This window comes from Entelurus aequoreus, linkage group LG05, assembly GCF_033978785.1.
Source record: "Entelurus aequoreus isolate RoL-2023_Sb linkage group LG05, RoL_Eaeq_v1.1, whole genome shotgun sequence".
NCBI lineage: Eukaryota > Metazoa > Chordata > Actinopteri > Syngnathiformes > Syngnathidae > Entelurus > Entelurus aequoreus.
The window spans coordinates 55704917-55725983 of NC_084735.1; the positions used below are offsets into that span (position 1 = coordinate 55704917).

General features: G+C 37.8%; 1 protein-coding gene across 1 annotated transcript; it reads left to right on the forward strand.

Annotated features, from left to right (window-relative positions):
* The first annotated feature begins 308 nt into the window (after window positions 1–308).
* On the forward strand, window positions 309–20362 carry LOC133650778 (serpin H1-like). The gene is made up of 5 exons (XM_062048419.1): window positions 309–441; window positions 5581–6175; window positions 16080–16178; window positions 18968–19200; window positions 19749–20362. The coding sequence occupies exons 2-5, from the start codon at window positions 5605–5607 to the stop codon at window positions 20049–20051; spliced, it is 1206 nt and encodes a 401-aa protein (XP_061904403.1). The 5' UTR covers window positions 309–441; window positions 5581–5604; the 3' UTR covers window positions 20052–20362.
* The last annotated feature ends 705 nt before the right edge of the window (window positions 20363–21067 follow it).

Sequence of the window (21067 nt, forward strand, 5' to 3'; positions counted from 1 at the left end):
CGCATGCGCAGTACACAATAACAAATACGGTGGCTGCCAAGGTACAATAACTACCAAGTGAGCATTACGTGAATGCTCTGCAGAGACTAAAGAGGAAAAGCAGAAATAAAACAAAAAGAAAGCAATAATTAAGTGACTATTGAATGACTAGACATCCCCTCCCGTTATTTTTGCATTTAGTGACGCCCCTGGAGATAACTTCATTAAAGGTCACAGGGTGTGAGAAGCACTGGGTTGCTCTTTAGGCTTCAAGACAAGGAGGGGGAGGGTTCCTCTCCCGCTGCTTTTGGACACAATGGGCGGGACATCCTGGGAAAAACATTCCACTGCAGACATTTTTGCGCACTGAAAACTTCACACAACTTTGCTGCAGCCGTAGGAAAAGTGTGGCTTTCTATGTAAGTGTCTTTGGGACAAGAACCACTGGAAGATCCTAATAAGGTAAGCTAAAAGTACAAGTTAATGTTAAGCATGTGGAAATATGCGCTAGTGCTCTCAGAATGATGAGTTTTGAAGCGTGGGAAACAATCTTGACATTGACGTAAAGAAGTCTGCACATTTTTTCAGTCTGATCATGGTCAAATAAGATGTGCAAAAATTAACTGCTGTCATTTCTCTTTACAAAAGTCAGAGTATTTTATAAAAATCAACTTGACTTGATGATAAGAATAAAAACTAGATTTGCATCAGCTCCCCTCCAACTGCTGCAAGGATACACCCAGCTGCCGCCTGCAGGGATGTTATGTAACACTTGAGAGCTCTTCTTTGGACTGCATGTCTCAGCGAGTAGTCCGGATATTTCCCTCTAAATATATCACAATGAAAACTGTGCAGTCCTGCAGTATAAAGTCTGAGCTCAACAACATCCTTTCTGTCAACAGCCACCGAAATTAGAGCCAGTGGTTTGTTGTAACTCTCAGAATAAACTGCAATTGATGTGTTTTTTCAACACTAAATGCCAACTCAAAGGCAACATTTTTTTCCATTTTTATTCAAGGTTCCCAAGCTAAAGATGATTTATTTGAGTAACAAGACCAAAAGTGGTAACAGGTGTGAGTTTTAAGGATAGAATTAGCAAATCCATTGAATATACTGTAGTCACATGAAATGTATGTGCCTAGTATGTTGACGCTAAGCATATCCAAGTTATTCAACAACTAAAAATACTGTAGGTAACAGGACTGGGCTAAGATTTTAGTTGCACAATGATATGATATGCATCACAGGTGTCAAACTCAAGGCCGGCTACCAGATTAAAAAAACACCATATATTTTACTGTAAAATTCTGGCGACTGAGCTATCAGTTTTTGCTTTAAAAATCTACATTTTCCTTTTTACAGTGTACATAGATACATAGTAATTTAGTGCATAGGCCAGTGATTCTCAAACTGTGGTACGTGTACTTCTAATGCTTCAAAACATAGCCAGCTAGCGGCTAACGTTAATCCGCAGTCGGCAGTGTTTCAGCTACTTCTAAATCACTAATCTTTGCCTCTGTTGCACACATGAACAGGAGTCACCGTACATTGGGTTTTGTTGCTTTATTTCACATTTCTGTAACAACAGAAATAGCACATTAATAATACCGTCACACCGCGTTGGTCCAAATGTGTCTCAATGAACGGCAGGAAGTGTAATGTTACTCTGTGCGCTCCACAGCAATATACAAAATACCATATCCACACATTGACCTGCATGGTCATTCTAATCACATCAAAAAATCTAAATAAATCACATAACGTAGCACAGTATCTCCACATTTAAGCATTGAGTTATTTAACAAGTAGCAATATCCGGTCATTATTGCATCATCCTCAGGCTATGTGTACACTAAGCCGGGTAACCCCTTAAATGAATAATTATTTAGCATAAGCCCCGTTTCAGCATACTTGCCAACCTTGAGACCTCCAATATCGGGAGGTGGGGTGTGGGGGGTGGGGGCTTGGTCGGGGGTGGGGGGGGGGGCGTCGTTGGGGGCAGGGGGCGTGGTTATTTACAGCTACAATTCACCAACTCGAGTATTTCATATATATATGAAATACTTGACTTTCAGTGAATTCTGGCTATATATATATATATATATATTTATTTTATTTACATAAAAGAAATACTTGAATTTCAGTGTTCCGTGGCTATCCATTAGATGGCAGTATTGTCCTGTTTAACTTCTCCGTTCATGATGAGTATATACTCATCATGAACGGAGAAGTTAAACAGGTTAAGTTAAACAGACTTCTCCATTGAACACGGTGGCCGAAAATGCGCAGTTGTGCACTCGACTCTCTAAAAGCCCGAGATGTTATGACGTCATTGGGCAGGCAAGCTGTTTATATTGTGGGAAAGCGGACGTGAGAACAGGCTGTCCCCACTCAGTCTCAGGTCCACATTGAGCTAGAGGGGGCGTGGCCCCCAGCTCCGGCTGAATACCGGGAGTTTGTCGGGAGAAAATCTCTGCCGGGAGGTTGTCGGGAGAGGCGCTGAATACCGGGATTCTCCCGCCAAAAACGGGAGGGTTGGCAAGTATGCGTTTCAGCCACACTAAACTATTGTTTAAGGTCCCTCTCCTTGGATATTTTTTTACACGGGTAAGTGCGCTGTGTATTTCTTGAATCTCCGGCTCTTAGCTTTGTGTGGACTCATTGATCGTTTACAAACTGAGTTCGGAGAGGAAGTGACGCCAGAAAGACCGCGCACCACACAGGAAGCGACGTCATTAAAGCACAACAGCCAACTTAATAATAAAGCGGTTTCGTAACTCGGAGCTAACCACTGGAAATATGAAGGAGAGTCATCCAGACATGACGTGTTTCCCCTTCTTTTACATGTACAGACGCTTGTAGAAATCACACATGAATACCTTAAGTGAAAGCGATTGCAGCTATTTGGGATACAACATTTCTCAGACGGCAAGAGAACTTTCGAATGTCCAGGTCAGCTGTGATTCTACTTACCGAAAAACTTTGTTCATTTGTCGAAGGAGAGACAACGAGAATGCGAGCTCCCGTGGATGTGCTAAAAAAGGTAGCGTGTGCTTTGTATTACCTGGCCGTCGAGGGAAGACTACGGAAAACGGCGAATGCTTTTGGACTGGCAAAGCAGACCGTATTAGTTATTGTCCGCCTCTCAACGTCTAGGTCCACAGTATATAAAGTCACCAAAAACAAATGGACAATAAAGGTGAAGGCAAAAGAGTGATGAGTGTCCTGACCAGATAGCTAGATCCCGAGATTGATTGTTGTAAAATGTTATTTGTCACATGGTGTACTTTCACGTGTTTATTAAAGATTTGATTAGTTTATGATGGCTCAGGTGTGAGTCACTACAATAGGGCCCCACAGCGCACTGGATTCCAGTTAATTGAAATACCACAACACTGGATATTGTTCAGATAAGTTAAATTTAAGAACTTGCACACAAAGCAACACTTGAGGTGACTATGACGTGCGCATTTTCCGCGCATGCATACTAGGTTTTGATTGATTGATTGAAACTTTTATTAGTAGATTGCACAGTACAGTACATATTCCGTACAATTGACCACTAAATGGTAACAGCCCAATAAGTTTTTCAACTTGTTTAAGTCGGGGTCCACGTTAATCAATTCATGGTAAGGTCGGCGTTGTGCCGGCGGACGGAAGGGGGAGGGGGTCTTAAACCGTGGCATTGTTGTGTGTGGACACGGATAAGGTTAGGTGGGATTTACCCTGGATAACCTTATTAGTGTAAACGGGGCCTCGGTTAGCTTCGGTTAGCTACATTAGCACGATGACGCTACTTCTCAAACATATACGGAGTGTGAAAAACGTCCCACTTTCATACTATCACATCGCTATTGCTGAGTGTGTAAGTAGGGCTCTGAATCTTTGGGTGTCCCACGATTCGATTCAATATCGATTCATACGATCACATCGCTATTGCTAAGTGTGCATCATCCAAGCCATTTACAGCTTACTTGTAACAACAGAAATAGCACATTAACATATTTGTCACACCACGTTGGTCCAAATGCGTCTCAATGAACGGCAGGAAGTGTATTCTTCCTCTGTGTGCTCCACAGCAATATTGCCCATTTGGCATGACCCGCCCCCTTGTGGTGAAATAGCGCTATTGCATTCTCTTGCTATTTCAGCTGTACATCATTGTGGAGAACTGTTTACTCAACTGATATAATAAATCCTGAATTTACATTTACCTACTAAACAAACAATCAAACATATGGGAGGTTTTGCTTATCCTACACCTCCATGGCCAAAAAAAAAATACATTTCTTACAAGTATCATCCCTTCAGGACGAGGAATAGCTAAACATGCTTCACAACACTCCATAGGAGGATACAATAGCTTACCGCTAACAGCAAAGTAGTGCTCCTGAATGTAAACAAATGGATGGATCTATACAGTCATCAACTGTAACGATACCAAGTATAAGACCTGTATATGGTCGATACAACAATTATTGCTTCAATATTTTTTAGCATCACAAAATCTTTTGTCTTTTTTTTTATTGTTTGTAAAGACAGGAAATATGTCCTTGTACACAACAAAAACTTTAATTATGATAAATGTATGACCCTGTAACAACTTGGTATTTGATTGATACCAAAATGTGTAGTATCACCCAAAACAAAAGTATCAAGAATAAGTGCTTATTACATTGTAACAGAAGTGTAGATAGAACAAAGGTAAAGGAGAAAATAAGCAGATATTAAAAGTAAATGAACAACAACATTGATAATCCATTCATGCCGCTTGTCCCTCATAATTTTGACAAAATAGTACAATCAGAAATGACACTATATGTTACTGCATACATTAGCAGCCAAATTAAGAGCCTTTGCAACCCGTTTGCTGACTTACTACTAAAAGCTAAGTTGTCTAGTATGTTCACTATCTTATTTAATGACAACGTTGTTATTTGACGGCAATGAAAAAATATATATATGTGTAATGTATCATAAGATTTTCTGTTAAAATATATCCTATAAGGAATTTTTTGTGGTGCCCTTTATTTTAAAAAGTATCAAAAAGTATCAAAATACATTTTGGTACAGGTACCAAATATTGGTGTTAGGACAATCCTAGTTCAAACATAGTGTTACTGTGCAAATTATATGTTTGTTTTATTTAACTTGGATATTTAAAAGTTTACATTTGAATTACCATGTTAAAATATTCAAGAAATATACGTTTGTTGAAAGGGTATACTTGCATTATTATTATGTATAATCATTACATCAGTGGTTAATTTGGTAAAAAAAATAAATAAAAATGCAATAATATCGTTTATCTGCAATCATTTGTAAATCAATATATTGTCGAGAAAAGTTAATCAGCCCATGCCTATCCATGAGGTCATTCAGTCCATCAAAGTAGAACGAGCATGACGACCATGTTGATGATCAGCTACTGAAGTGACCGTTTGATATAAACATGTGGCTCACCAATGTGTAGAGAGTTTATGCCAGGGGCCGGCCCTGTTTATATGCTTTATTTCATGGGAAAATGTTTCAGATGATTCAGTGGAATGGCCCTTATTGTTAAACGTTCACATTTATTGATGTTTGTCTTTATGTTTGTAGGTTTTAATTTACAAGCACAGCACCATGTGGCTAAAGGTGGTAGCTTTGGCCCTCCTGGCTACAGCAGCATCGGCTACCCTGAGCAACCACGCTACCACCTTGGCTGACAGCTCTGCCAACTTGGCGTTTAGTCTCTACCAAAACTTAGCCAAGGAGAAGAGCGAAGAAAACGTCCTCTTTTCTCCGGTGGTGGTCGCCTCTTCTCTGGGTCTCGTCGCTCTTGGGGGCAAAGCCTCCACCGCCTCTCAGGCCAAAAAACTTTTGAAAGCCGACAAAGTGACGGACGAGCAGCTTCATTCGGGCCTGGCGGAGATCCTGACTGAGGTCAACGACCCCAAGACACGCAACGTCACCTGGAAGATAAGCAACCGTCTGTACGGACACAGCTCTGTCAACTTTGTGGATGCCTTTGTGAAGAGCAGCAAGAAACATTACAGTTGTGACCACTCCAAAATTAACTTGAAAGACAAAACAAGTGCGCTAAAGTCCATTAATGAATGGATCCTTAAGTCCACGGGTGGCAAAGCGCCAAAGATGACAAACAACATAGAAAATACTGATGGTGCCATCCTCATCAACGCCATGTTTTTCAAACGTGAGTATATACATACAGTCAGTGGTGTGCCGTTAGGGCCAGCAAGGCCTTCTCTACTGGCCTAACATAAATTATGATCATAGAATAATAAAAGTTAATTTTAATCTACTTTCCATAAAGTATTCATCATATTCTCTTCATGTCTTATTAGGCTCCAGTGTTGCTTGTTTTTACGTTAGAGCTTTTATCCAATCAGAATTCAGCTAGCTTGTTGCCAGCGCTGTGTGAATTCTGCCGGATAGACAATTGATAGACGGTTGCGATAGCCAATCAGATCACCAGTTTTTGACTGTAGCCCATCTAGGTAGCCTTACGCTAAACGTGACTGGGATTGGATTGCCACTTGTCACTCCCAAGTGAAAATCCAATCACAAGTTGTAATTTGCGAAAAGCAGGAAGGGGCACCGGAGCCATACTCGCATTACACAGTGCCAAGAGAAATCATTGTTTCTCACTTCTTTAACTCACAAAGCAAAAGTTCAAAGATTGTATTTATTTATTTTGCCACATTTAATAGGTTCTTTACAATTATTTTTATTTTGACAGTAACACGTAAGGTATGTTTTAAATGCTGATGCGGGTTCATTGATTTTTAAATGTGCCGAAACATAGCCTGTTTTGTACACTGTTGAGGTGATTCAACTTCCAGTAGTGCACAAGTGTGTTTCTGTGTAGTATTTCTCCAGCCGTGGTCATGTGGTGACATAAATGATGGTATTTTGAGGGGTATTTATTAAAGTCGGACTAAGTAGGACATCACTGAAGGCCTAGGTGGGAAACGCACAGCCCGCCACTGCATACAGTACATATAATATATATACATGATAAATTCACAGTGGTACCTGAGTTTTCACACGCACCACTTTCCATATCATTAGTTTTTTGACAAAACCTTTTGTTATGCCTTGGTGAGAATGAGGACTCAGGTGCAGAAGGGGGACAATTGACACAGGCTTTATTTAAACAGTTTTCTTTGAAATCTCTTTGAACAGAGTGATTAAAACAAAGCGGCTACAGAATCTAGCTTTGATACATTAGAGCAGGGGTCACCAACGTGGTGCCCGCGGGCACCAGGTAGCCCGTAAGGACCAGATGAGTAGCCCGCTGGCCTGTTCTAAAAATAGCTCAAATAACAGCACTTACCAGCAGAGGTGGGTAGTAACGCGCTACATTTACTCCGTTACATCTACTTGAGTAACTTTTGGGATAAATTGTACTGCTAAGAGTAGTTTTAATGCAACATACTTTTACTTTTACTTGAGTATATTTATAGAGAAGGAACGCTACTTTTACTCCGCTCCATTTATCTACATTCAGCTCCCTACTCGCTACTGATTTTTATCGATCTGTTAATGCACGCTTTGTTTGTTTTGGTTTGTCAGACAGACCTTCAAAGTATTAGCTAGCGCATGCCTGCGTTTCATCCAATCAAATGCAGTCACTGGTGACGTTTGACTCCGTTTCACCAATCACATGCTGGTGACTTTTGACCAATCAAACAGAGCCAGGCGGTCACATGACCGTCACACGCGTACCCCAACTTAAAGAAGTTGAAAAACTTATTCGGGTGTTACCATTTAGTGGTCAATTGTACTGAATATGTACTGTACTGTGCAATCTACTAATAAAAGTTTCAATCAAAAGTGTGAAGGAAAAAAGACACTTTTTTATTTCAAACGTACATCCCGTCAAAAGCCTAAAGACTGACCGCACAGTTCCTGTCTTCACAATAAAAGTGCCGCTCCATCGCGCCTGCGCTACCAAATTAAGAGTCTCTGAAAGCCAGTGCAAACAAGCTAGCAAGCTACGGAGTTTGCCGCCAATGTATTTCTTGTAAAGTGTATAAAAACGAATATGGAAGCTGAACAAATAAGATGACAAAAACCAACCACTTTCATGTAGTATTAGACAGAAGGAGGAACTTTTTTCTCCTCCATTTGAAAACGTGGACGTTATCAGCACTACTGTCTGATTCCTATCAATGCAAGTCATCAGAATCAGGTAATACACCAACTTATATTCTTGTCTTCATGAAAGAAAAGAATATGTATGTTAAACATGCATGTATATTCATTAAGACAGCTTTAACATGTGAACAAAAACGGCAAAATAAATAAACATAAATTATATACTGTATATATATAAATGTATGTATATATATATATATATATATATATATATATATATATATATATATATATATATATATATATATATATATATATATGTATATATATATATATATATATATATATATATATATATATATATATATATATATATACATATATATATATATGTATATATATATATATATATATATATATATATATATATATATATATATATATATATATATATATATACATATATATATATATATATATATATATAGGCTCCAGCGACCCCTGCGACCCCGAAGGGAATAAGCGGTAGAAAATGGATGGATGGATGGATGGATGGATATATATATATATGATATGTGTGTGTATGTAGAAAATGGATGGATGGATGGATATATATATATATATATATGATATGTGTGTGTATGTATATGTATATATGAGGTAGATCACCTCGACTTGGTCATTTATTAAGTAATTGATTAACGTTGAAAAACTTATTGGGGTGTTACCATTTAGTGGTCAATTGTACGGATAAAAGTTTCAATCAATCAATCAGTGAATGCCTACTGAGTCTATGATGCTGTTAAGTTATTGTGGCTCAATTTGCCTGAATTTTTTTTATGTTAATGTATTATTATTTAATATATATTATTGTTTTAGTTGCTTAAGAGATATTCCTGGCTCTGAATTTGCTCATTGCTATTTTTATGTTTTTGTGCATTATTTGTTGCCGTCATCATTAAACGAACAGGTTACTCATCAGTTACTCAGTACTTGAGTAGTTTTTTCACAACATACTTTTTACTTTTACTCAAGTAAATATTTGGGTGACTACTCCTTACTTTTAATTGAGTAATAAATCTCTAAAGTAACAGTACTCTTACTTGAGTACAATTTCTGGCTACTCTACCCACCTCTGCTTACCAGTGAGCTGCCTCTATTTTTCAAATTGTATTTATTTACTAGCAAGCTGGTCTCACTTTGCTCGACATATTTAATTCTAAGAGAGACAAAACTCAAATAGAATTTGAAAATCCAAGAAAATATTTTAAAGACTTGGTCTTCACTAACTGACAAAGAAACAGATAACAGATTTGGTGTCCAGTTCAAAGTGTGACATGATTTATTTAAAAATTTGAGAGTTGACTTTTGTATTTTGCATGAGTTATTATTTGTACAAACATGGTGCAAAGTAATTCATGATTTGTTAAAAAATGTTAGTGGCTAGCTTGTTAAAATGGGATATTGTGATTTCACAAGACTGTCTTAGAAGTGATCATTTGAAAATGTTCAATTTGAAAAATGTGCACTTAGAGAAAATAAAGTGTTGCATAATGATATTTATCTGTTTCTATATATATTTATTGTGAGATGTCATTAAGATGATCAGTGTTTCCACAAAGATGAATATCATTAATTATTAATAATAACATAGAGTTAAAGGTAAATTGAGCAAAATGGCTATTTCTGGCAATTTATTTAAGTGTGTATCAAACGGGTATCCCTTCGCATTAATCAGTACAGAAGAAGTAGCTCTTGGTTTCAAAAAGGTTGGTGACCCCTGCATTAGAGTAACAAAAGACATATAGGCATATAAAGCCATAAACGGAAAATCACTCCATAGGGAGGAAAAAGGCAATAGCAAAATTACACACAAATCTAATAACAAAAAACCACAACAATCTATGATTAGCTACAAAAAGGTAAATCACTCATGCAGAGGAGACAAGAAACTATAAACAGAAAGTACGCTATAAAGAGCTGAGATAACTACAAACTAAAGCGCTCCAAGAGGAGGAAAAAAGGAAGGCAAGGCACTATGAAATAACACACAAAAAAACTTGACCAAAAACTTTAGCAAACGAAAATCACTCTTTCTCAGAGGAAACAAAGAAATCAATAAATAAGGCGAGGCAATACTAAGCAACTTGGTTCGAGACTGCGGACGAAGGCTGGAGGTACGTGACGAGACGACATACTCTGGCACAAGACAAGAGGAGGACGAGACATTTATACACATGAGGGAGGGTGACACAGGTGGGCACAATCAGGCAATCAGGAGAGACATCAGACCAGTGAAACGGGAGGAAAAGCAAGTGACCTGAAACGAGAGGGAGAGTTAACCATTCAAAATAAAACAGGAAATGACAAGACAACATGAAACCAGACAAGACTTCACCCAGGTGTGACACCTTTTGGCATAGTTTTGCTCTGTTTTTTTGTATAATGTCTCACAGACAAATTAGGCAGTTTGCTCGTATATCATCCCACTAAAATGAATGTCCAAACAAATAATCCCTCGCTTAGGTGATTCAGTTTCTGTACTTTATTATTTGAGTACGATGGAAAAAATAATCCCCCATGGGGCCAAAGAAAGTTGTGGGTGCCAGCACTTTGATAAAGAAAGTTAAAAACACTATAGATTTCAAGAAATAACTCATTACATAGTACAATAGAATACAATTTGTTAAGATCATGTACAGCACAATAAATATCTGCCTTTTGCGCTTAAATGTTTTTTTAGCCGCAAATTTCTCTTATTCGTAATCTTCCACCCAGCCTGCGGACAAGCCTACCCGCGTAAGTGACACAAAAATGCTAGAGTCAAAAATGAAGGTGGGCTCATTGCTAATGAGGTGGACTTTGCCATGACGCCTTTTTTGCGGTTGTGTGAAAATTGTGTTAATAAGGAGTTTTACTAACATTTGTGAATGTTATTGAAATATGAAAAAAATAACACATTTAATTTGAAAAGGCCGTATCAATCCAGACAGTGTGTCGCCATAGTGATGTAGTTTGAGTGACAGCTGACAGTTTGAGAATAACTGTCCATCAAATCAATGGATTCAATTGATAGATTCTACATCAAATTTCTTGCAACATAAGGTGGCAAGAAATATTTCTATAATGAACACAGCTGGGTTCTAGACCAAAAGTTCTCAAACTGTTTTCACCAAGTACCATTTAAGAAAAAGCTTGGCTCTCCAACTACCATAATATTGACCAACGTTAAAATACAGTAGCGTATTTCAGTTCAAGAAACTGTTCAAACTACAAGTGTTTACAGAGTACAGTGAAGAATGCCAAATGTCTTGAATTTATTTGAAATAAGATATTAGTCATCTCATTAAAGGCCTACTGAAACCCACTACTTCCGAACACGCAGTCTGATAGTTTATATATCAATGATGAAATCTTAACATTGCAACACATGCCAATACGGCCGGGTTATAAAGTGCAATTTTAAATTTCCCACCACACTTCCGGTTGAAATTGTCTAGATATGATGACGTATGCGCGTGACGTCAACGGTTGATACGGAAGTATTCGGACCCATTGAATCCAATACAAAAAAGGTCTGTTTTCATCCCAAAATTCCACAGTATTCTGGACATCTGTGTTGGTGAATCTTTTGCAATTTGTTTAATGAACAATGGAGACTGCAAAGAAGAAAGCTGTAGGTGCGATCGGTGTATTAGCGGCGGACTACAGCAACACAACCAGGAGGACTTTGAGGATAGCAGACGCGCTAGCCGAACGACCTCACCTTGACTTCCTCCGTCTCCGGGCCGCCAACCGCATCGGTGATCGGGTGAAGTCCTTCGTCGTACCGTCGATCGCTGGAAAGCAGGTGAGCACGGGTCGTGATGAGCAGATGAGAGCTGGCGTAGGTGCAGAGCTAATGTTTTTAGCATAGCTCTGTCGAGGTTCCGTAGCTAAGTTAGCTTCAATGACGTTGTTAGCAACAGCATTGCTAAGCTTCGCCAAGCTGGAAAGCATTAACCGTGTAGTTACATGTCCAGAGTTTGGTAGTATTGTTGATCTTCTGTCTATCCTTCCAGTCAGGGACTTTTTTATTTTGTTTCTATATGCAGTAAAGCCCGATGCTATCACGTTAGCTCAGTAGCTAAAGAGCTTCACCGATGTATTGTCGTGGAGATAAAAGTCTCTGTGAATGTCCATTTCGCGTTCCCGACTCTCATTTTCAAGAGGATATAGTATCCGAGGTGGTTTAAAATACAAATCCGTGATCCACAATAGAAAAAGGAGAGAGTGTGGAATCCAATGAACCCTTGTACCTAAGTTACGGTCAGAGCGAAAAAAGATACGTCCTGCACTGCACGCTAGTCCTTCACTTTCACGTTCCTCATCCACGAATCTTTCATCCTCGCTCAAATTAATGGGGTAATCGTCGCTTTCTTGGTCCAAATCTCTCTCGCTGCTGATGTAAACAATAGGAAAATGTGAGCAGTCCTTCCTCCGGTGTCGTCACGCTACTTCCGGTAGGGGCAAGGCTTTTTTTTATCAGGGACCAAAAGTTGCGAACTTTATCGTCGTTGTTCTATACTAAATCCTTTCAGCAAAAATATGGCAATATCGCGAAATGATCAAGTATGACACATAGAATGGATCTGCTATCCCCGTTTAAATAAAAAAAAATCATTTCAGTAGGCCTTTAAGTGAATCACAACTGACTTAAAGGGGAACTGCGCTTTTTTGGGGGAAGTTTGTCTATCGTTCACAATACTTATGAGAAACAAGAACACAAAAAGTTTTAGTTTTTTTTCGCTTTCTAACATAAAAAAATGGGCTCGTTCTGGGTGGCTGGCAATGCAGCTAATTGGAATAATCAATTCTACCTCCAAATCACTTTAAAAATGCATTCAAAAACCGTCAAAAATACTTCATTTACGTTCCGTAACCTGTATAATACCCAAGCTGTAGCGACACTGATTTCGTGATTATTTTTTCATATTAAATTTGTACGACGTCATCACTTTTTGACAGAAAGTGGGTCCTATATTCTCTAATAAGCTTTGCTTCTTCCTACTCCTTTTTGGACATGTTGTAAAAAGATGAAATTATGTAAAATATGTGATGTATCATATTGAGACTGTATACATGTTCAAAAGAAACTTCAACCAACCAAGCAACCAACATTATATATGTATTTTCTATTAATTGGTTACATAGTTCGAAGAACACAATCCAAATGAAATCTTTGTTCAAACATGGCAGATATACGCGCGGCCCCCTTTCGCTTTGGTCGCACTCACAACAAGACAACAATGTGCATTTAGATTTTTGATAGGTAATACAGAGTGGCAATAAGGTCCTTTTATCCTCATCTCAGTGGATGTTTCCAGGTGTCTCAATTGAAGCGATCAGAATAGATTTGATAGTTTTCTGAAAGTTTTGTTTATCATTTTAATATATGTTTAGTGTACACTGCATCCAAACGCTTAAGTGCAGTATAATGTTTCAACTTCCCGGGGCGCTGGACTTATTCCTCTCATCATGTCAAGATCTACTCCAGGGGTCCCTAAACTACGGCCCGCCAGTGTCCAAAATCCTGCCAGCGGGAAGTCCCAAGTTAAAAAACAAAAAATATATGTATTTTTTATTTTTTTAAAATCTTTCCTTTCTAATCCATTTTCTACCGCTTGTTACTTAAGGGTTCTCCTAGCAGCTCAGGCAAATCATATTGTCTAAAAATGCATTTTCCCATAGATAATGTGACATCATCGCGCTCGGAATGTATATATATGTATATATATATATATATATATATATATATATATATACACATACACACATAATATATATATATATATATAAAAATGTTTAACCCAATGCGGCCCCCGAGTCAAAAAGTTTGGGGACCCCTGATCTACACCATCTATTTTTATTTCTGTTTGAGTATCTATTTTTGTGTTTCCAAGTAACAATATTTTAGTTTGACTTAAAGTCAAGGATAATCTGCTTTTATCAAACCATCTTTTTAGTGTGCTTATGTCTACTGTAATAGTTGAGTTGAGTTGAGTTTGTTTTGAACATGTTATCAGTACTTCCTGTGAGTTTTCCTCTGAGCAGAATGCAGCAGTATCATCTGCAATTAGTATTAGCTTTAGGTCTTTTGTGTCTTTACAAATGTCATTGATATAGTCCCAGAAGTGACCCCTGACCCCTGAACCCCATCTAAGCACTATGTTGTGCGATCTCCGAGCCTCACATTTTGCATCATGTTAATTAAGTAGCTTTTTACCCAGTTCAAAACTACACCCTTAATGCTGAATGGTTTTGATAGATTCATAAATACTGCAGCTGCACACTGTTTATTATGTATTGCCTTACAAGAGGGACGAGCGGTAGAAAATGGATGGATGGATGGATTCCTTTAGTTATTTCAATTAGTGCCATCGATGTTGAGATATTTTCTCTGTATCCACTAATGACCTAGACCGGCAGTCAGCAACCCGTGGCTCTTGAGCCGCATGCGGCTCTTTAGAGCCACCCTAGTGGCTCCCTGGAGAATTTTTAAAAAAGGATTGAAAATGGAAAAAGATAGGGGAAGAATATTTGTTTTGTTTTAGTATGTTTTTTGTTTGAGGACAAACATGACACAAACCTTCCCAATTGTTAGAAAGCCCACTGTTTAATATGTTTGTGTGTATGCTTCACTGATGACAGTATTTGGTGAACATTGTTTTGTCCTACTAATTTCGGCAGTTCTTGAACTCACCATAGTGTGGACTGTGACGCAACAGTTTGTTTACATGTAAAATCTTCCACTCCTTCTTTCTAATTTTGTCCACCAAACGTTATATACTGTGTGTGAATGCACAAAGGTGAGCTTTGTTGATGTTATTGACTTGTTGGAGTGCTAATCAGGCATATTTGGTTAGTGCATGACTGCAAGCTAATCAATGCTAACATGCTATTTAGGCCAGCTGTATGTACATATTGCATCATTATGCCTCATTTGTAGGTATATTTAAACTCATTTAATATCCTTTACTTTTATCCTCTTTGTATATAATTTAGTTTTGCATGTCTCATGACACATTATCTATATGTAATATTGGCTGCATTTCAGATAGTTGTTTGTGTGCCATGTTGTTTGTGTGCTTCTGATTTACTAATAATTCTAATGTTGTAAAAATGTGTAGAATAAATATTACATTTCAACATTTCGCTTCAGCCTGCGACAGTCATTTTGATAGTAGGCTATTATAGCTAATATAGACACTTACATCATGTGTTGCCTTCGTTATAAGACTTATATACGGCTTTTCATTTTTTGCAGCTCCAGACAGATTCGTTTTTTGTATTTGTGGTCCAATATGGCTCTTTCAACGTTTTGGGTTACCGACCCCAGACCTAGACAATCATGGCTTTGTGTTTACTCATTTTAGTGGATTTCTGTCTTTACCAACAAGTGTATTCAATCAAGTGATGGTAAATGTTAATTTACACATTTTATTCATTATTCATATGGATTTTCCATTATTTTCTGCATGTAAAACTATAACTATTCTCTATAAAATAGATTTTGTGTTACTTTTTTAAATCTAGAAATAAATTTACTAGATTTACAGTTTTTTATTTTCTAATAAGTGCTTTGATTTTTCATATGATTTGGTTATTGTTGGACGTTTTGGAACGAATTAGTAACGAAAACTAAAGTAGTACATCTCACCAAAATAGTTGATATTTTTTAAACCCTGCTGGCCATAATCAAGAAACATCGAAACTTTGTGCTGCCAACAAGACTTTAGCCACCAAATGCTAAACCACATATTGTATTCAAATGGTCATAACCTTTAATTAACTATATTTTTGTAGATATTTTGTTGACATACTGTTTTGATCCTAAACAAAACCTACCAAGAAAATCTGATTACAAATACAATAGTACATAATATACAGTACATTATATAACAAGAAATTGTATATTACATTGACTTGGTAAATAATAAGATCTATTTTTTTTTCAGCTCACTGGGATCAACTGTTCCATCCCAAGATGGTGGACAAGCGTGGATTCATGGTATCCCGCAGTTACACTGTCTCAGTCGAGATGATGCATCGCACAGGTGGGTGGCACTAAATAATTCACCAGTGGGCACATGGATCTAAATAGCGATAGTATCGATACTGAGGTCTGTATTAGTATCAGATCAATATTAGCGTTATAAGATCGATACTTTGCAGTTTCTTGTCAATACATAGAATTTTCTCAGAGTCTCTCTCTCTCTTTCTCGATCTCTCTGCAAATAATATTTTCGAAATCATATTTTTTCTAGTTGACTGTTTACACCGCAAGTAAAATCTGATTTATATCGGACTCCAGTAATAACACACACAGGCCCCAATGTGGTCCAAATGTGGCCTCGACGTCACATGCATGAACTGTTCGATAAAGTCAAAACAAAGTAAGTTGATCGGATTTCGTAAATGAACAAGGTAGTCACTACTACTGCTACAAAATAAAATCAAAGTCACCACACCTTAAAAATTAGTGTTTTTTACATAAAAATACATTAAAGTAATATAGTATATTATAATATGTATATATATATATATATATATATATATATATATTTATATATATATATATATATATATATATATATATATAAATATATATATATAGTGTAATATATTTGGGAGGGTTCTGTTCTTTTTATGGCTGTTAAGTAGGGGCAACACAGACATCAGCGTGGATCTTTGCTAGCTTAATTTTTTAAGTCACTTACCTGAACAACTTATGCAATGTACGTAACATGTAACCAAATATACCACAGTGTCAATTCAGGTCCTTTAACAAACGCTATTTGTAATCTATATTAATATATTAAATATAAAGCCTATTATTTGCGCACTATTGACTAGTGATGCACCGAAAATTTGGCTGCCGAGAAAAGACTCAGCTCACCAAAACTGGATGTTGTGATGACGGATCCACTTTCGGTGGCAAGTTGCGTCTTTACCAGTGCACACGAATGACATAGCTCGTCCAAAGATGCCGAAAATAATTGCATTCGGGTTGCATTTCCGTTTAGTCTGAAGTCGCATTTGAAAATATCGGATTTGGACTACCTCCTGCTGTGAAAAAAATCATTATTATTGGATTAAGAAAAAAAAAATCAGATCTGTATTACTCGAGGGCAAAAAAAATCACATTTGGTGTGCTGTTTAAACTGGGCCTCTACTGCTAACTCAGGCAAACTTTCTCCGTTCGCCTCTTCCGACTCCGCTTACGACTGACTGTATTTTTATATTCACACTTGCGTTATGTTTTATTTAAAATTAAAATACATTTTATACTAATACTTAATATAATAATAATAGTATAATTTTTATTTTAATACAATTTCAGTCCTTTGCTATCATAGTTTCAACAAATTCAAATTCATAAAGTATTGGTATCGGCGATATTATTCCTGTCTCTACTGTCTTGGTACCATATCGATATCTAAATTCCCAGTATTGCTCACTCCTAATTTTCACTTAAAATAATTTGGGATCTGGGATTACAAGAAAGAAAGAAAGTGCTGGGATATTTAAACAGGAACTGCACTTTTTTTTTCGAATTTTGCCTATCATTCACAGTCATTATGAAAGACATGACGACGGAAGTATTTTTTTTAATGAATTCTAAATAGTAAATAAATGCGATCAAAAGTCTGCTTACAATGTAGTCTATTGCAGCCGTTCTATTCTGCCTATAAAGCCCTTAAAAAAACATCCAAACACCTCCATTAAGGTTTTATATACATGATGTAAGTATATATGTAATATTATAACAGGCACATTTATAAATACATTTATTATCTACGTATTTTGCTCATTTTAAGCATACGCGGCGCATTAATTTCAAAAACGCATTACGACGTTCACTTTTTTTAACTATCACTGATTATTACTCACTGCAGACATTATGAGAGCTAACAAACATGATAAAACATCACATACTGTACAAGGTCTGCAGTGATGAGGATGCTGACTTCTAGAATGTTCATATATTCCCATTTAGGTAAAGAAAAAAGGGATGGAACCAAAACGTCTTTTCGTGTCGTTCTTGTCATTACCGGGTCTAAATTGGATGTTAAAGTGTACCAACTTGTTGGAATACGTCCTCGTCATTCTATTATCCAGGTGAGAGGCATGGTTTATGATCTACAATAAAGTTTGACGAGCAGGAAGCAGCTGATCGGTCGATGGTGTCAAAATTGGCACACAAGCTCGTGACCATGGCGCCGCAATAAATAGTTAGTCTGTGATAGCGCTTATAATAACAATATCACTGATACTTGGTCAAAAATCAAGTCACGAAATGTGAATGGAGAATTAATGGTGCTTTTTGGATGTTTTTTATTGGGTTTTATGGGTTGAAAAGAGGACCTCCCATTGGCTCTGCTGTAAGCAGAGTTTTAATTTATTCACGAGTTAGAATACATTAAAATACTACATCCGTCGTCATGTCTCTCATTAGGATTGTGAACGATAGGCAAAATTCCCAAAAAAGTGCAGTTCACCTTTAAGTTATAAGATGACAACAAACAACCTTATAAGACTAAACTGGAATATTTGAAGAACGATGTGGTAATTTGATGACAATATCTTCAAAATATTGCAAGGACAAAGTTGACTGCTGAGGTTCTTGTCAAATGACGCTTTTGTAAACATTCAACAATAAAGATCTGTTGATGAAATAGTCAAACGAGAAAAGAATTTCGTTGAAATAACCTAATAATGCTGCAGCTCTGATTTCATTTTGGCAAAATTGTGATTCTGCTAAATGTTATGTGGTGTTGCAAAAAGGCTAAATCAACAAATGTCTCACAAGAAGCAGTAAAAAGTTAACAATTTGTTTCATCAGGTGTTTACGGCTTCTCTGATGACCCAACCAATCAGCTATCCATCCTGAGCATGCCGTTGGCTGCTAAGAAGTCCACTGTTGTGTTCATCATGCCATACCATGTGGAGAATCTAGACAGACTGGAGAAGATGCTGACCAGGAAGCAACTGGACACTTGGATGAGCAAACTGCAGCCGACTGCAGTGGCGGTGTCTCTGCCCAAAGTCACAATGGAAGTCAGTCACAACCTGAAGGTAAAAGTCAACCTGCATGAATCTAAATGTATTGTCACTCATACCAGTCTTGCTTGGTAGCTCTTTTACCTTAACCGCTATACAGTCAGTGACCAGATCAATGCATGCTTCAGTACAAAAACAGGTGAGGAGACTCTGACTTGTGTGCTCACTGGAAAATGTAACTTCAAAATAGAGCCCGAGGTAACTTTAGATGAAACAGTCGCTGCAAATAAGTGACATGCATTCCAAAATCGGATTATCTGATTTAAAAAATCCAACATTTGACCGCCCTGATTATTACCTATTTGTGCTACGGTATATTTATCTATGTACTGTACATATGTTTTTTCACTCTAGTTATCATAAAACATCTATACAAATTATTTTAGCATATTATTTGGTATAAAAATTGCAACAAAACGTTTTTAAAACAGGTTAGAGGTTACTAAAGCTACAGTCAGCTAAGCTAAGTCAAGCTGCCTCTTTTCAACCTTTGTGGACAAAACTTCCGCTTGTTTTCATACCGTACTTTATTCAAACTGCATGATCCTTCTGTCTGTCTTTAGAAACACCTTGAGAAGTTGGGCTTGACTGATGCAGTGAACAAATCCAAAGCAGACTTGTCCAACATCTCTGGGAAGAAGAACCTCTATTTGTCCAGTGTTTTCCACGTGGCTGCCATTGAACTGGGCACGGAAGGAAATGAGATTGACACCAGCGTCTTCAACACTGAGAAGATGAAGTCTCCTAAACTTTTCTATGCAGACCATCCTTTCATCTTTTTGGTGAAGGATCAGAATACAACCGCCATCCTGTTCATTGGAAAAATGGTCAGGCCAAAGGGGGAAAAGATGAGGGATGAATTATAATTGTGGGATGTGTTGTGTACATTCCTGTCTCACACTAATGCCGTTCTGCAAAATATGAGGGCATGTGTCTTCAATTAAACTGTAGGATTTGGTGTATTAATTGTGAAAAAGACTAATGACTTGAATCGTATGAAAACAGAGATAAGCTACTTCAATGCCAGCCCAATAAGAAACCATTTTACTTGAATGATGTCTTAACTCCTTTTGTAAGATTTTTTGGCAAATTGAACAATTGCTCTTATTTTTGTCAAGTCCAAATATTTTTTTCAAAGATTTGTCCCCTTCCTGTTTACTTGGGTCAGCAATCCTTACAAAATACAGTTTGAATCTTAAAAAGATGGTGACATGTATTGTCTTTTGTGTTCATTTTTCTTTACCGATTGTAGAACTTTAATGGTACTAAATGGTGTAGTGTCTACGTCAGCTCTTCTGACGGCATGCATTCAGTTAAATCAGTCTTTCTCAAATAGTGGGGTGGGCTCCCTTTTGGGGGGGGGGGGGGGGTAGCGCTGCGATGCCAGGGGGGGCGCTTGTGACCTCTGGGAACATGCTTTTTATGTAGTAGTATGTGATGAGGCGTACAGTATGTTACACTTGGCTTCACTGTAACCATTGTGGAAGATGAGGAAAGATCGGTGTGTTTGGGAGGGGGCTCAAAATATTTTCTTCTTCCTGGGGGGTATAACAGAAAATATTTAAAAAGCTCCTCTCTGAGCTGCTACCTTACCGTGGTAGAGGAGTTTGCGTGTCCCAGTGATCCTAGGACCTATGTTGTCCGGGGGCTTTATGCCCCCTGGTAGGGTCTCCCAAGACAAACTGGTCCTAGGTGAGGGATCAGACAAAGAGCAGCTCGAAGACCTCAATGAAAAATAAAAACTATGGACCCAAATTTCCCTCGCCCGGACGCAGGTCACCGGGGCCCCCCTCTGGAGCCAGGCCCGGAGGTGGGGCACGATGGCGAGCGCCTGGTGGCCGGGCCTGTCCCCATGGGGCCCGGCCGGGCACAGCCCGAAGAG

Coding starts and splice junctions, on each gene's coding strand:
- LOC133650778 (XM_062048419.1), top strand. CDS start 5,605: ATGTGGCTAAAGGTGGTAGCTTTGGCCCTCCTGGCTACAGCAGCATCG. Junction 6,176..16,079: donor CAACGCCATGTTTTTCAAAC/GTGAGTATATAC, acceptor TTTTTTTTTCAG/CTCACTGGGATCAACTGTTC. Junction 19,201..19,748: donor AAGTCAGTCACAACCTGAAG/GTAAAAGTCAAC, acceptor GTCTGTCTTTAG/AAACACCTTGAGAAGTTGGG.